General features: G+C 40.5%; 1 protein-coding gene across 21 annotated transcripts in view; it reads left to right on the top strand.

Annotated features, from left to right (window-relative positions):
* The window catches only part of LOC140626332 (uncharacterized), a 591,342-nt gene that overhangs the window by 193,037 nt on the left and 382,861 nt on the right, over positions 1–15,444 (top strand). For 20 of the 21 annotated variants that reach the window (XR_012025526.1, XR_012025519.1, XR_012025521.1 and 17 more), the window contains one exon: positions 3,638–3,678. The exons of the other annotated variant lie outside the window; for it this stretch is intronic. Coding sequence is in view for 12 of the 20 variants with exons in the window: in XM_072814043.1 (XP_072670144.1) it covers positions 3,638–3,678 (41 nt within the window). In the remaining 8 variants the exon portion in view is untranslated. The remainder of the gene's footprint in view (positions 1–3,637; positions 3,679–15,444) is intronic. 21 annotated transcript variants of the gene reach the window in all.

Below are 15,444 nucleotides of genomic sequence, written 5' to 3'. Positions count from 1 at the left end.
TTATATAATTAGGTAGCATCTTAAAACTTAGCATTCATTGGTCATGTTTCTGCCCTGACAAATTTATGAGAGGAAAGTCATGCTAACAACCAGGCCAATTCCACTAATTAAAGTCATGCCCAAGTGGGTTAACATGATATAGATGTTTGCTTTTAATGGAGCTTAGAAAGGGTACTGAGTCCTGAAATGTTCTGTTTGGAAAGCTTTGCTCTATAAAATTTGCCTTTAACACGGCTGATGACTCTTAATTAGGATGATATACTTGCTGGTGTGATGTCTTGTTTGAGAAGAAACACCACCAGTTTGCTTAAGTAATCTTATTTTTAATGTATTAAGATACCTTTCTTGGGGCATGGCATTTCCAAGTACCTGTCTTCTCCGCTGTGTTTTAGGTGTGAATCATGGTGCTACAGTGAAAGACAGATTTATTGCTTTGAGGGGTCTTCATGTGTATGATTAAGGAATAGAAGTGCAGGACTCCAAGATTTACCTCCTTCCTGTTCCATTGGGGATAGTTGAGGAGAGTGAGTAATGGGATAGTTTATAACACTGCAGGCCCTTTATCAAGAGACCTCTAGTCAAAACAAGAAGATAAAACTCAGAGGATTTCAAATGGGAGAATACAATTTTCGATACTCTCTGGGACATACCCATTCAGGCTGAGCAGTAGAGTCCTCTGAATTTTCCCATCTTACTCTTTTAAAATTTCCATTAAAAAAGGTGAGCGTATCAACACTGGTTAAATTATGTAGGTGTGCTTAAATTTTGTATATCTTCGCCCTGTACTTTTTATTTCTTGACATTCTTTAGGTTGTTGGGACATCAGAGAAACGCAGTAGCCTAATTATAGAACACAGATGATTTTTTTGTGAGTTCTTATTATTGAATGTTAGTAGTGTAATGATAAATTTAGCAGTGTTATCTATTTTTGAGCTTACCAAAAATTAGCCTGTTTCTCTGAGTCTTTCATTTTTATTTATATGTACTTCATTCCAGTTTTGAAGTGCTGAAATAGGGGGTTGGGGTTATAGAGTTTTCCCCAACTGTGTGTGCGTGTGTGTGTGCATGTGACAGAAAGAGAGAGAGAGAGAGAGAGAGAAAGAAAGAAGAAAAAATATGTATTTAGGGCAAAAGGGTTTATTTGGCCTTGGAGAGGGCTTTATCCAGGATTTTTTTTTTTAAACAAGCAAATTCAGAAGTAGAATAGGGCATCTGCTAATGTTCAAATGGTTTGTTTCATCACCAGTGTATAGATACAGGCTGCTGCTGCTTCTGCTGCTGCTGCTGCTGCTGCTGCTGCTTCTTCTTCTTCTTCTTCTTCTTCTTCTTCTTCTTCTTCTTCTTTTTCAGATACAGGCTTCTATGCTTTGTTTATTCTCATGTTCTTTACAAATGGCAGATACCACCTTTAGAGCAAAAATCACCCTCAAATTAAGGTATAGCCTCACTCTGGAGGAGTTGCTTACTTTTGAGAGCTTTCAGGTACTATCTAATGTGATGGGATCTTTTGACTTGTTGGTGACATTAAATCCTAAAAAGTGACTACTACAAGTGATATTTTTATGTTAAAAATACTGATTTTACCTTTGACTTTGGAATGTGTTAGTAGTTGGCAGTAGAGTTCTTATGTTAAAGATTAAGATAAAATGGGAACATTTCCAAGCTCTTCGTTTTCTCCTCTCTGCCTGAGGTGACTAACACATTCCCATAAATAACTGGTACCCTTTTGAACCGACCTTCAGGTTCATGTGATATAATATTGATGGCCTTGACATTCCATGGTATATGCACAGTTCTGGAGACAGAGCGTGTCTAGATTCCTAAAAGCAAGTGGAACAGGTGGGTAGACACCAATCCCCATAATTCAGGGGGACCTTAGTAGGAATGCTGTTTCTGGGCTTTGGGCAGGAAGAATGTCTCATAAGCAAAGTCCTCCCACCCCTTTAAAAGTAGAGACTTGAGTACTACTACTGGGGTGATCTTGAACGGTAGCTAAATTCTCTGGAGCTGGCGTTCTCAGCTTCACATTCTGGTTCTACCACTTACTAGCCATGTCACCTTAGGCCAATTATTTTACTTCTCTCTGCCTTCATTTCCTCACCTATAAAATGGGGATAATAATGTATTAAAATTTAATGACAAGATACCCAGTTGGGATTTAGCACTTTAGCAAAGATGTCTTCAACATTGGTCATTAATGTGCTGCCCAAGTATCCTGTGCCTCTGGAGATTAAACTACAAAGCTGAGAAGTTCCAGTTAAAAAAAAGGATCTCTCAAAAAAAAAAAAAAAAAAAAAAGGATCTCTCTTTGGAGGTTTACCCTCCTGGAGTATATATTTCATTCCTGAAAACCATTTTATTGATTTAGAAAACATGAGGATATAGCACTGACTTTGCAAAAAAAAAAAATAGTTTAACAAGTTTTATGTTGCTACTGGTTTTAAAGTGATATTTCTGGTTTTGTGCAATGCGTGTATTAGAAATGGGAATATTAGAAAACTTAGTTCATTGTATTGTCAAGCATTATTGGTAGCCTTAATTTATATATCCATTGTGCTGCAATTTTATTTGCAAACTAACCCCTGCAGGGATCATTATAGCACTTGAGGGGATGAAATTACTGCACTCTGTTGTGGGTACTTTTTTCACTAAGAAGTATGGGCACCCCGAGATGGTACTTACCCATCTGTCCGTTGAAGCATTTGTATGTATATTACCTGAGCACTTAGGCGTGCCACCAAGAGAGGGGATTTAAAATGGAGAAGAAAGAAGAAAAATCAAAAATAAAAACATGTGATGAGAATAACAGAAGCCTCTCGCAAAGAATACCTAGACTGCTCTTAAAAGCAGATTTAATAGCTAGTAGCAAAACCATTCACTATTGTCTTTAAGAAACAAAGCCCAATCTACAAAGTTGAAACTGAAGTGCAGATCTGGAAAATTTCCAGGGAAGTCAAGCCATGCAGGCTTCTAGATCTCAAATTCAAGGGGGAAAAAAAATCCAATTTACAAAGTAACTTCTTCCATTGATTGTGTGCTGTCAGTGTTTGGGTAGATCCTGAACATTAACTGATTAAATTCTTCAATGTATGTGGTCATACATATGGCTTCCTCTGTTTGGAGCTTCTAAATGTGTGTTATTGACACATGGGACATTCGTTAAATGAAGAAGAGGGAACAGAGTGGAACATTTTGGCCCTAGCTTGATCTTTCCTAAAAAGAAAGAGTAGAGAGCTATTCAGTTCCATTGAAATATTATTTCTTGATTGCCTATGCTTTATATCACCTAATAAATGGCTGTATGTCTTAAAAACACCTAAAATTACTTTAAAATCAGTGGTGAAACAACTCGCTAAGCCATTTTTGTAAAGTCAGTGCTATATTCTAATTTTTAAAAAATATGTATAAAAACACACTCCATCTGCCTAATTTTCCCTTTCTAGTACATCAGATATAAAAATAGTCTGCCTTGGTAGAGAGGAAAGATTTCAGGTGTACCACTGGGCTCCTTGACAGCTCTTCTGCATTGCGCTGTGGGCCCTCACACTTTTGAATTCCACTTAGGGGCTAAGATGAAGTGTTTCTTTTGTTTTCTTTTTTTCCCTACTATATTCAGTTGTCTTAATTTGTTCCCTAGGTGGCCCCCACTCCTACGGACACAGCTCTTTCACCTATACGGTAAGACTGGGATCTGGTTTCCCGTGATTCTTGGTGTCTGTGCATGGTGGAACACCTTGTGGGCTCATAACTTGGGAGGATTTTGGTGGTGATAGGGCTGCAGAGGTAGAGGTGAGGAAACTGGCCTGAGATCATTCAACCAGCCAAGAATCAGGACAATGTCTACAATGAGTGTGATCTTGGCTTTCCCACTGGGACATGCTGAGGAAGGGATGTGCCAGGATGCTGGACTCTGTCACAGTTAATGGACTGCAGTCTACTGACCAAGGAGTGATAGAAGAAGGGTATAAAGGTAGAAGAAGAGGGAAATGGGTTTTGCCTGAGGTTGCCCTGAAGGGGGATACCCTTTAGTGAGGAGGCTACGAATATTCATTCTCTGATATAGGGGGAAAAGAGATTAAAAGCACAATGAAGATCAGATTTAAAAAAAAATATTTTATTTATTTTATTTTTATTTTATTTTATTTTATTTTTTTTTAATCTTTTTTTTTTTTTTTTTTTTTTTTATTTATGATAGTCACAGAGAGAGAGAGGCGCAGAGACACAGGCAGAGGGAGAAGCAGGCTCCATGCACCGAGAGCCCGACGTGGGATTCGATCCCGGGTCTCCAGGATCGCGCCCTGGGCCAAAGGCAGGCGCCAAACCGCTGCGCCACCCAGGGATCCCTATTTTATTTATTTTAAAGTGAGGGAGAGCAGGAGCAGAAGGAGGGTCAGAGGGAGAGGGAGAAGCAGGCTTCCCACTGAGCAGGGAGCCTGATGTGGGGCTTGATCCCAGGACCCTGGGATCGTGGCCTGAGCTGAAGGCAGACACCTAACTGACTGAGCCACCCAGCTGTCCCAAGATCAGATATTTTTAATAGTTGTTTACCTCCTATTGAAACGGGAACAAGGAATATTGATTCATCAAGTAATTTAGGGTAATGGAGTCTGGACAGTTTGTGGTTCTACCTTCTCACCTCCTCTGGTCCCTGCTCTCTTTTGTTTTGCCAAAAGAGAAAGCAAGTAAACACCTTCCATATCTGATAAATGCAGAGATCTCAAGTGAAGTGTCTGGCTCCCATCCTGGGGTGAGGTCACACAGTCTGACAGCAGCTGGGTTTGTGTCAACATGTCAACCGAAGTGCAAGGCATGTGGCCATGATTCTTTTTTAGCCCTCAGTCAGGTCAGCAGGAGGGGGCTCTTTGGTCAGGTGTAGTCTATATTATCGTTCAGGAGTCTCGCCCATCCATGGATACTTCTAAATGCATGCGTGAAAGCAGACTTTAAGGTGTAACCAGTGGTATGGCTTTGGCCTGCTCCATGCTTACTCATAGTCTTAAATTCAGTCTTGTCTTGGCAAGTCTAGAGGTCTGGTGTTTTGGTTTCTAGGAGTCTATTTTTGTCATTGTTGGAGGAAACTGTGGGAAAGACCTGGTTCAATGGGAAGAGTTAGTTGAATTGGACAAGAAATATTGAAAGGACAGGTAACCTGGTGGCACCTTATACAATCAAAGCAATAACTATTTTAAGTATACATATCTGAGAATAAATACTTATGATAACAAACAATGGTTAATGAGTGCTTACTATGTGCCATGAACTATTCTAAGTACTTTACAAATCTTCTCAAAACCTGAATTGTGGACTTTATGCATCTCTCATGTTTGTCTAAAGGAGCTTGTTAACCAATGGAGGATTGTTTATGTAAACCAAACTTCAAAATGTGTTACTAGAAGGGAGGAGGAGTTCAAGGAGGGCATGCTGACAATCATTTGGGTTATTCTACAATTCAACACCTCCTGGAATCAGGCTAGAAACCTAAGGATATTTGATGATGTTAAAGTGAAACCAGGGTCACCTGAGTGGCTCAGTCAGTTAAGTGTCTGCCTTTGGTCCAGATCATAATCTCAGGATGCTGGGATCAAGCCCCTCGTCAGGCTCCCTGCTCAGCAGGGACTCTGCTTCTCCCTCTGACCCTCCTCTGCTCATGCTTGCTCTGTCCCTCTCTCTCTTTCCCCTTCCCTCTCCTTCTCTCTCTCTCTCTCAATCTCTCAAATACATAAAAAAATCTTTAAAAAGACCAAATTAAAAAAAAAAAAGGTGAAACCAAAAACTGAAGGGAACTGATTGACCAATATCTGTGTGCCACATTGATATGTAAAGTGACACCACTCACTCCATCATGGATTGGGGTTGGCAGCAATAAGAGTAGGTGGTGTGGATAATAGGTGGATATGATATTGTTGGTGTCTCAGCAGCTAAATTAGTACATTGGGCATGGCACCTTTGACATTGGCTCTTTCCTTTGATTTTCTTTTTATTTTATTTTTTTTATTTTGAGAGAGAGAGAGAGGGAGACAGAGAATGTGCTAGTCAGGAGTGGAAGAGGGAGAGGATTGCAAGCTGACTCCATGATGAACATGAAGCCGGACATAGGGCTTGATCTCATGACCCTGAGATCATGACCTGAGTTGAAATCAAGAGTTGGATACTTAAACGACTGGGCCACTGAGGCACCCTGACACTGGTTCTTATTGGTAGATAGACCTCCATGAGACTGAAGTGGAGGAAAGTGGCAGGCACTATGTGATGGACGAGAAGATAGTGTTCATGAGCTTATCAGTCATCTCCTGGGGAGTCCACAACACTTGCATCGTGAGGATGCACAGGATGGGAGGAAAGAGCATAGGGAATTAGAGAGAAAGGAAATTCTTAGCAATAATTCTGCACTTGGTTTGCGGTGTGCTTTGTGGACACGAAGCCCATAAAGTCCCATCTAGCAGGTATTTCTTCTGGAACATCACTGTGCCTCAGTTCTACTGGAATATGGTCATAGTAATAAAATTTACCTTTTTGGGTTTGTCTGAAATAATTAATATAAGGAAGGTGCTGGCAGTGGTACCTGTAGGCCATTATCTCTGTGCTAGCTCTAATGATGAAGAATAAACCGGTCAGTCCTTTTAAACAATAGGAGACAAAAACCACCACTCTAGAATCCAAGGGAGGTTCCCCCCAGCCCTCCTCCAGGAAACTTATCTTACTGAGCAGTTAATTACTTTGACAGTTGTGTATACCTTAGGTCTGGATATCCAATGCCTATCTACCCATACCTATCCAGCCCCAGATTACATTTTACTAACTCTTCTCATGTATCCTGGCTCTCTGGAGCCATGCCAGACAACCCAGGTGACTTGGGTTTGTTTCTCGAATGTCTTGGTACATTAGCATAAGACATTTCCACCGGTCTAAAGTTCCTTCCCCCTTCCCCTAATTTGCCTGTTGGAATGGACCTTCTCTCTGCAAACCCTCCTTCCTGCCCCAGCCCTCTTCTGCCTCCACTGCTTTGCTCCTGTGTTTCTGAGGTGCCTGTTTGAAACCTGTTTCATGTGCACATTCCTCCATCAGATGGAAAGCTTCCTGGAAGATTGATGTAAACGTTTGTATTTCAGACTCTGTGCAGTTGAGCTTAGTGAGTGAACAAATGATTTTTTTTTTTTTTTTCCCAGCACCACCATGAGCTCTTTGAGGCTGTGTGGGTCAATTTTTTTTTTTTTTTTGAGCCAGCTTCCTTGTCTGTAAAATAGTTTATTGCTAAACACCCAGACACCCAGAAGAGCGGATAGCATACAATAAGTGTTCACTAAGTGCTGGATTATTAAGAATAGAACTTTGAGATACATGTTTTCAGTGCAGAGTTTGTTTTGCTTATATGAAGGTAACTGCAAGGGCTACTTTATATGTTTTATTCTTCCTGAATGCCTAATCTTCTTTATTTATGAGGACTCTTCCTCCACCACTCTCAGACAGACTTCCCTGGGGCCATTTACCTCCCACTAAAAAGCAAATGAAGGTAATCTCTGGTTTTAAATTGATTCCTATCTAGCCTAGAGAGAACATGCTAATCACCTTTGCTAAGTGCTTTTTGACCAAAGGTGTAAGAGCCTAATCTGATTGGGGGCGTGTAGTGTGTGATTTCTGTTTAAAATTTGTGATTGTGAAATTTGCATTTTGAAAGGTAATGGGTAATGGGATCTCAAATCTAATGATATGCTACTTGCAGTGGACAGAGCGTACATTTTTGGCCTTTTGGTTGAAAGAAATACAGCAAGGCCTAGATTTCTGTGACATAGTATTTAATTCTGTTACATTCAATTTCATTTCTATAAAAATAGTACAAGTCTCGCCCCCCTCCCCCATATCGGTGGTGTGTTTTTGTGGATGTTTAAAGCCATTTATTTTCCAAAAGCACAGACTGTTTTAAAGAACGGTACTTAAGGCTGTCAGCCTGCCTCAGTTTCTTTGTCAATGAGTATAACCCTGGCCACCTGCATACCTCCCTGGAGTGTTTGGCTGAATGGCTCGGAGCTTGTAAAGTGCTTTGAATTTCTTGGATGAAAGGATCTCTAAGTACAGGTCTTATGAAGGTATTATATGTAGGCTTTCTAAACTGCCGTACAGCCTGTTTTGCAAGAACACTAATGCACTTCTGGGTTTAGAGTTATAAAAAGATGTATGTTCAGAAGCCTCAGGCTGCATCTTGTGAGGTTCCTGAGGCATGTGTCACTGCTTGCTTACCTGTAGCATAAATTCTGTCTACACTACAGGTAGCTACAAGCATGCACAGGTAGAGCAAACATTTGGACTTAAAGTTGCCTGCGTTTGGCTCCTGTGGTATTGACGAGAAAGCGCAGGATGCCGGAGGGTGGCCTCTGGGTTCCCAGACCGGTGGCCTCAACTCTTCAGGGTGATGGAATCACGACATGAGAGGCCACACCCAGGTGTTTGGAAGCAGTGGAGTGGAGGGGAGAGAAGGTTTGCTCTGAGAAGTGACAGTGAGGGTGTAGAGGGTTGGATTTGAGGTCTGGTTCTCCTGGTGACTGGCTCTGGACCCTTACGACGGCCGCCTGCCCTGAGCCCGTTTCCCTAACACTGCCCTGCTTTCTTTGTGGTGCCCAGGACAAGAATGTGAATGCAGGTCCACATTCTGTATAGGTAAGTATTTGGAAGTTATAAATCAAACTAAAAAACTGTCATTATGTTCAGCACTTGTCCTACTCTGAAAAATATACCTTCATGATAACCTTGAAGGCCAGGTTTAAATTTTGAGTTTCCAAATTCTTTTTTTTTTTTTTTTCTTTTTAAGGTTTTGTTTATTTGTTTGACAGAGAGAGAGATTGAGAGAGAACACAAGCAGGGGGAGCAGGAGCAGGAGAGGGAGAAACAGGTTCCTTGTTGAGCCAAGGAACCCCATGTGGGACTCAATCCCAGGACCCTGGGATCATGACCTGAGCTGAAGGCAGATGCTTAACCGACTGAGCTACCCAGGTGCCCCTAGTGTTCAAATTCTTGAGCTATCTTCCCCTGGCCAGGTAGCATGAACAGAAGCATGGGCCTAGCATGCATGAGGCTACATGTGGATACTCTTGTCCACACCTCACCTTGTGGACCTTGGGTTTGTCTGTTGAAGGTTCGGTGAGTATCTGGGGGCAAATCCTGCACAGTCTCTATATAAATGAACTTGGGCTGTTTGAACAGGGAACATAGGGCCATAGTGCCTAGACAACGATACAGAAGGGGTTTCAGGGATCCTAGTGGGCATGTGCTTTTGGCCATGGAGTCTTGTGGCCTGGGGCTAAGGATGGCACCACCTACAGGATTAGAATGAGCATTTATTGCAAAATATGTATAATTTTGCATTTATAAAGTATTAATATCACATAAATGAAAAGACTTCTAGCAGGAAAGTTTCAGCTTCCACTTCAGCCTGGATCATGTCCATGTTACACAGTGACAAGAGTGAGACCTACCAGGTAGGATGATGCCTTATGGTTCTTGTCTCTCCAGGGTGAAGCCCAGTCTGTTTTTACTTAAATATTTATTTGTTTGATAACATATATTAAAAAATATTTATATTGGTTACTTCTTTTTTGCTTACGTATTAGCTTAGCCATGTTTGTAATATCTGTATGCAGACATGACTTCCTGTCTTTGTAGAACTGACACTTTAATAGGAAGAAACCGGAAATAAGGATAAAATATATAAAATTGTTAGGTTCCTTGAAGGTGGCTTGCTCTCCTGTCATTTATATATAAAATGTGCCCCTGCCAGGGACTAGACACTTTGCCTTCACCAGAGATACAGATGGGGGAGGAGTGGTAACCAAACAAGATGTGGTGTGGAGCACCATTAGTTGCAGGGAATACTTGTGCCCTCTGGGACTGAGGTTCAGGACTTTCCTTTTCATTCAATTCATCACTTGTCTACTCATTCTCCATTGTATGTGAGGCATTGTCCCAGGCTCTCTGAGAGGTTAAACATATAAATTGAAACTTTTTAGTCCTTTAGCATTTATGATCTCCTGGAGGTAATAGGTTAAAATTTGAGATCAGTTCTTGGTGTCTGATGAGTACTTGCATGTTAGCAGTTTTCATGTACCTGCCTGCATTCCTGTCAACAAAATGAACTCTGCCCCATGCCCTCTACTGTCTCCTTCACTGGGGTAGGGGGAAATCTTGTCTGAACCAAGCCACTCAGTGGGTGTGTATTGAAAGAATTCTTTTTACCGCCCTGGAATGCTGTCCTTGGGATTCAGCTGACTTCTCTCAATGGGGACTCATACATCAAGAGGGCTGTAGTATAATTATCTCAGCTACTGTGAAGCCACTGAAAGGCACTTGCTGAATCCGGGTGTAAATTTATTGTGAAGTTTAACAAAGGAAATGTCACCTCCTCCTTTCCTTTTTTTCCCCCGCTTATACTTGGATTGCATTTAAAAGTTTTCTGTTGGGATAAATATGCTATTTGATCTATTAAATGATCTATTCTGGTTTGGGATATGTAAATACCTTCTGAAGCACAGGAGATTCCTTGGCTGTTTTATCTCCCTTTGTGGGGATGGTCTGGTTCTTTTTTTGATAATTAAAATAAAACAGCTAGAATGAAAAGTACAAACAATTGTGGTGAGCCATAATTAGGATAATCAGGAATTTCTCACCCAGTTGATAAAGGGGTCAGCCAATCTTCACCGAGTATTTATCATAATCAACTACCCTCTGTGGCTTATCCCTACTATTATGATTCTTGTATATTTACTACAGTCTTTATGCAGATGTTGGTTAATTTTTACATATGAGATATAAGGGGTGAACTTTTTCTGTTAAAGAAATTCAGGAGGTGGTTGTAGAAAACTGAGTAGAAAGAATGTTAAACCCGATTTTATGATTTTTCTTATAAAAAAGTAATTGTGATTTTAAAGAATCTAAAAGCAGTACATTTTGGGGTTCATATTTTATCTTTCAGGGGAGAATCCATTTGCATATAATCTTGTTTTGAGCAACAAGAGTCCTGGCAGCAGTTCCATTTCTAACTAGTTATGGTCCTGGGCAAGTTTCTCAACAGATCTGGCTCCTCCCTATAAAAGGAATGTTCTAATTTTTTTATTTCATAGGATTCTTCTAGGTTTAAAGTTCAGTGATTGGACAAAAAGAACTTTCTGTTGAAGCTACATAATGTTTCAGAGCCCTGGTGTGTACTATAATCATTCAAGAGGCTTTTTTTTTTTTTTTTTTAGATTAATGCATGTGGGCCTTGTCTATCAAGATTCTGATTTAGTCAGGGTAAAGTGGAGTCTTAGGACACAGATTTTTTATAAAGGTTCTCCATAGATTCTTCTGATGCACAGCAAGAATCGAGAACAATCAGTTTGCTCTCAGTTCTTCTAAAAAGGGAAGTGTAGTATGAGTCCTTGAGAATTTAAGAAAACTGTGGAATTTTTCCTGAGAAAACTATATGTACACAAATTTTGAATGTGTAATTTAAGGCCGTTCTTGTACCCTGTATTTAACAAATCTTAAAAGTCCCTGATCTAGAAGCTGCATCTAGGACTCTGTTTTTATAAACTACTGCAATCAAATGCATAATGTCAAATATAATGGAATCACAATGACCACTGTTATGTCTGTTGGAAATGCCACTGAGATTCAGAGACACAGGAATTGGTGTTGAAACTAGGAAATAGTGTGAATAGGAGACTTTTAAAACATTTTTTTGCCTTGGCCTTATTTACTGAGATCTGACCTTTCTGATAGGTTTCATGACTCCTTTGGAATGCAAAGTTGGGGATAACTAATATTTGCCACTAGGCAGTATTTATTTAGTGATGTGAGAACCTAGGGCCATGCGTCGACTGCGTGTGTGATTATTAACAGGACCCAGGAAAATGCTACCAGAAATAATGGCACCTTTGTTATCACAGTGATGTTTTTTTCTTTTCTTTGCCAATGACACTGAAGAAAAAGTGATATTTGTTATCAAATTGGGCAGGGAATTTACAAATGATAACGAGTGAGAGGGACTGCATTCTTGTTAGTATCTCACTCTTGTAGTCCTAACTAGCTGTCTCCTATGGAAAGATAAAAACACTTGACCAGGGCCATAAATCTGCTCTGTCCCTATCACTAGGGCGTTAGGATGTATACACAGCCTTGACCTCCTCCTACTCTGCTTTTATTGAAATGATGCTTATACTTACTATGTGGTGATAGTTTTAGGAGAGCAGAAGAGACACTTCAGCAGAATTTTCCTAAAGAAAGTAGAGAAGTGGCGTTTTGGAGGGCAGACATATCCTTGTGGTGGTGGTGCCGGCTGCCCTCCTTACCTTACCTGAGAACTTGTGGGTAGAAGTGGATCGTGAGATGCATTGGCTAAGAGTAAGCATTAAACAAAACCCAAACCCAGCTCTCCAGGGTTCTCTTATCTGATTTCTACTTTTTCCTGTCAATTTCTCTTGCCTTGATTGCTGCCCATATTTTAGGCAGGGGCACATCAGTTTTCATCTGGTAGCATCGGGGTCAGTGATGACGGACACGGAATGGTTGAGGAAAATCAAACTTCTTTATTTTGACAGTGCTCAAGTGAGGTTTTATGGCCCCCTCTGAACTACACAACACTTTGTAGACTGGATATCTCCAGTATATTCTGTGCCTAGCATTTGAAAGGCCAGAATTTGATACCCAAATTACTGTATCACTATCCAGAGTGGAAAGTGTTATTTGGGTAGATTATGAGCAAGTGTGTGGATTGGTTTTGGGGGCACAGTGGATTGGGTTCTGCTGGTCTCCAGGCCCAAGCCTCGTGTTGCACTGTAGTTGACCTGAACTTAGCAGCTGATATGACATCATCTTGAGTATTGCTGGCACATTTTTCTTAGTAGATCTGTATTAAATTATTTTTACTTTTCAAAACATGAAGAATTTTGGCTTGCTTTGCATACCCTATAGGTATGTCTGGCTGTTTCTGATGAGTGAGGTATTGTCCGCCTGTTTATTTCCTTCCAAGGAAGTATCTGTTAACACAATATGCATTTCAATCATCTTTATTACAGAGCAGTCTGAAAAATCTTGAGGGCAAGTCAGGAAAGCCCCCAAAGCAACTTCTGAAAGACAGGCCTAACAAGATACCAGCAGTTCATATTTCTTTATTTCTGGAGATGTGGCTGGTGATAATGAGAGACCTCACAGAATATTAAGATATTTTATTTAGAACATTATGTTAGGAGATGGGAGCAAAAAGTCTCCAGGTGTTTTTCGTCTCTCAGTACATCTGTCTCTGTCAGGGCAATAGTACAGCACAGGATCACTTTGCTGAATGCATAAATGAAGTTTGCAAAGCTCAGGTCAACTTGGGGTATTTGACCCTTCAAGACTCTTGGTTTTTTCACATTTCCTGGTTTGGGGATCTTTCTACAATATTTTGCTATCAAAGATTTCTGATAAGAATGCTATTTTCAATTTCAGATGCTTTAGTAGCATTGGCTTTCCTGGATTTCTGGAAGAGGGATTGAATACTAGAGTCTTTGCTAGGTCCCTCTCTTACTTTATATTAGTTCTTGAGTGCCTAAAATTTGGAGGAATTTTCCTGTACTCTCGGCCTCCATCTCAGTTCTCCTGCCAGGAGCATTGTACACTTAGAGATAGGTGAGGTGGACTTAGATGCCCAAAACCAATTATTAATGGGGCAACCCACATTTTACTTGGACTTTGTAATTCCTTTCACCCATTCTAGTTCTGACTCCTTCACTGTTTCCTCACAGATATCTAAAGCAATATGATTCCTCCTCACTATATTTATATCTGAAGTAATTAATCATATTTTATCCTATACCAACTGCTCCAAGAGGGGTTTGTAGTTTGTAGTGTATGTTTGACATATAGATATACTCCCCCCCCACCCAAAAAAAAAAAAAAACAAACAAACAGGAGGGACAAGGCTGTGGTAAGGAATAGAGGAGAGAAGTGTTCTATGTAAGTGAGGCTACTAATGCTTTGGGGTTTTGATGAGAACTTAGGTAGAACAGGGCCTGCTGACTCTGTGTTCTATTTAATCACCCATTGTAACTCTACCCAGGCTGGAGTAGGTAGGAGATAGGAGTTACTAATTGGCCTTCTAGAAGTGGAGTTCACTGTGGTTTTGTTGTTGTTGTTATTTATTTTTAAAAAGATTTTATTTATTTATTTGAGAGAGAGAAAGCAGGCATAGAGGGCGAGGCTGAAGCAGACTCCCCTCCTAAGCAGAGAGCCCCATGGTCTGGGATCATGACCTCAGCTGAAAGCAGATACTTAGCCGATTGAGCCACCCAGGCTCCCCTAGAAGTGGAGTTCACTGTTGATGGAAGAACAGTGCATAGTTATTTTTTTTTATGATTGTTTTGGAACATGGCTTACAAACTTTGAAACAAAGGGAACTGTGTAGTGAAACTTCCAATCGGTTTTCAATTACATTTATTACAATACTATATTTTCCTTGTTTGATTTCATCTGTCCCCAGAGACTTCAGTAACTTATTAATCGCTGACTTCTTTGTCTCTAGCCCCTTGGTGGCTCTCTTAAAACCCACATTCCTGTTCTGACTGTTCTGCTATAAGGCTCCATCTAGTTATGTGGGAGATACATCACGTTAGACACCAACAGATTAGAAACAAATTCATTCTCTACACCCAATATTTTCTCCTTATATTGTTTGTCTTTAGAATGGGTCCAAGTTAGAAGCTGGGATTTATCCTTGACGACTCCTTCCTCACAGCCAATTGAGTCACTGTCTTTTCTGTTTCATCTGCTAAATATCCCTGGACTGTGTTTTCATTCACTCTCTTATCATTTCTTGCTGGCAACAGATACTGTCTCCAGAGCTGGATTCTGAAGGAAGTTTCTGATGACTTCTTTCCCTTGCTTCATATCCTCCAGGGTAGACAAGACCCTTCCCAAACTGGTTTTTCTGAATTGTCCTCCTGTCTTCTCCCTCCTCATCCTCTGTTTCAAGTGTCCTGGGTCCTACTGTTGTTGAGGAATAATGCTCTTTCCTGTTCTGTCCATGAATGGACCTGTCCTTTTCTTGGTTCCTCCTCCTTTCTCCTCTTCCTCCTGGAGACTGTGCCACTTACTCACCAGCCTAGCCCGGATGTTTTCTCTTGAAGCCTCTGTCAATATTCCTTTGTCTGTGACCCCTTTGTTACAGCAAATAGCATATTAAATTGTCATTGTTTATGTGTCTGTCTCCCTGTTGAACTGGGTGTTTCTAAAGAGCAATGACTGTGTAATGTCTGGCACCCAAAAGACAGTCAGTAAATATTTGCTGAGTGAAGGTAAGGTGAAGATGGAAGCAATGGATGTTAAACATTTTTTTTCTCTTCATGTGGATCATTGTAAAAAGGCATATTTTACATCTATTAACACATAATAATCTGTTGGCATATATTCCTTTGGCTCTTAAAATAACTATATTGTTAT

This window comes from Canis lupus, chromosome 37 (assembly GCF_048164855.1).
Source record: "Canis lupus baileyi chromosome 37, mCanLup2.hap1, whole genome shotgun sequence".
In the NCBI taxonomy this organism is placed as follows: domain Eukaryota; kingdom Metazoa; phylum Chordata; class Mammalia; order Carnivora; family Canidae; genus Canis; species Canis lupus.
This window is presented reverse-complemented; position numbering and strand designations above follow the sequence as displayed.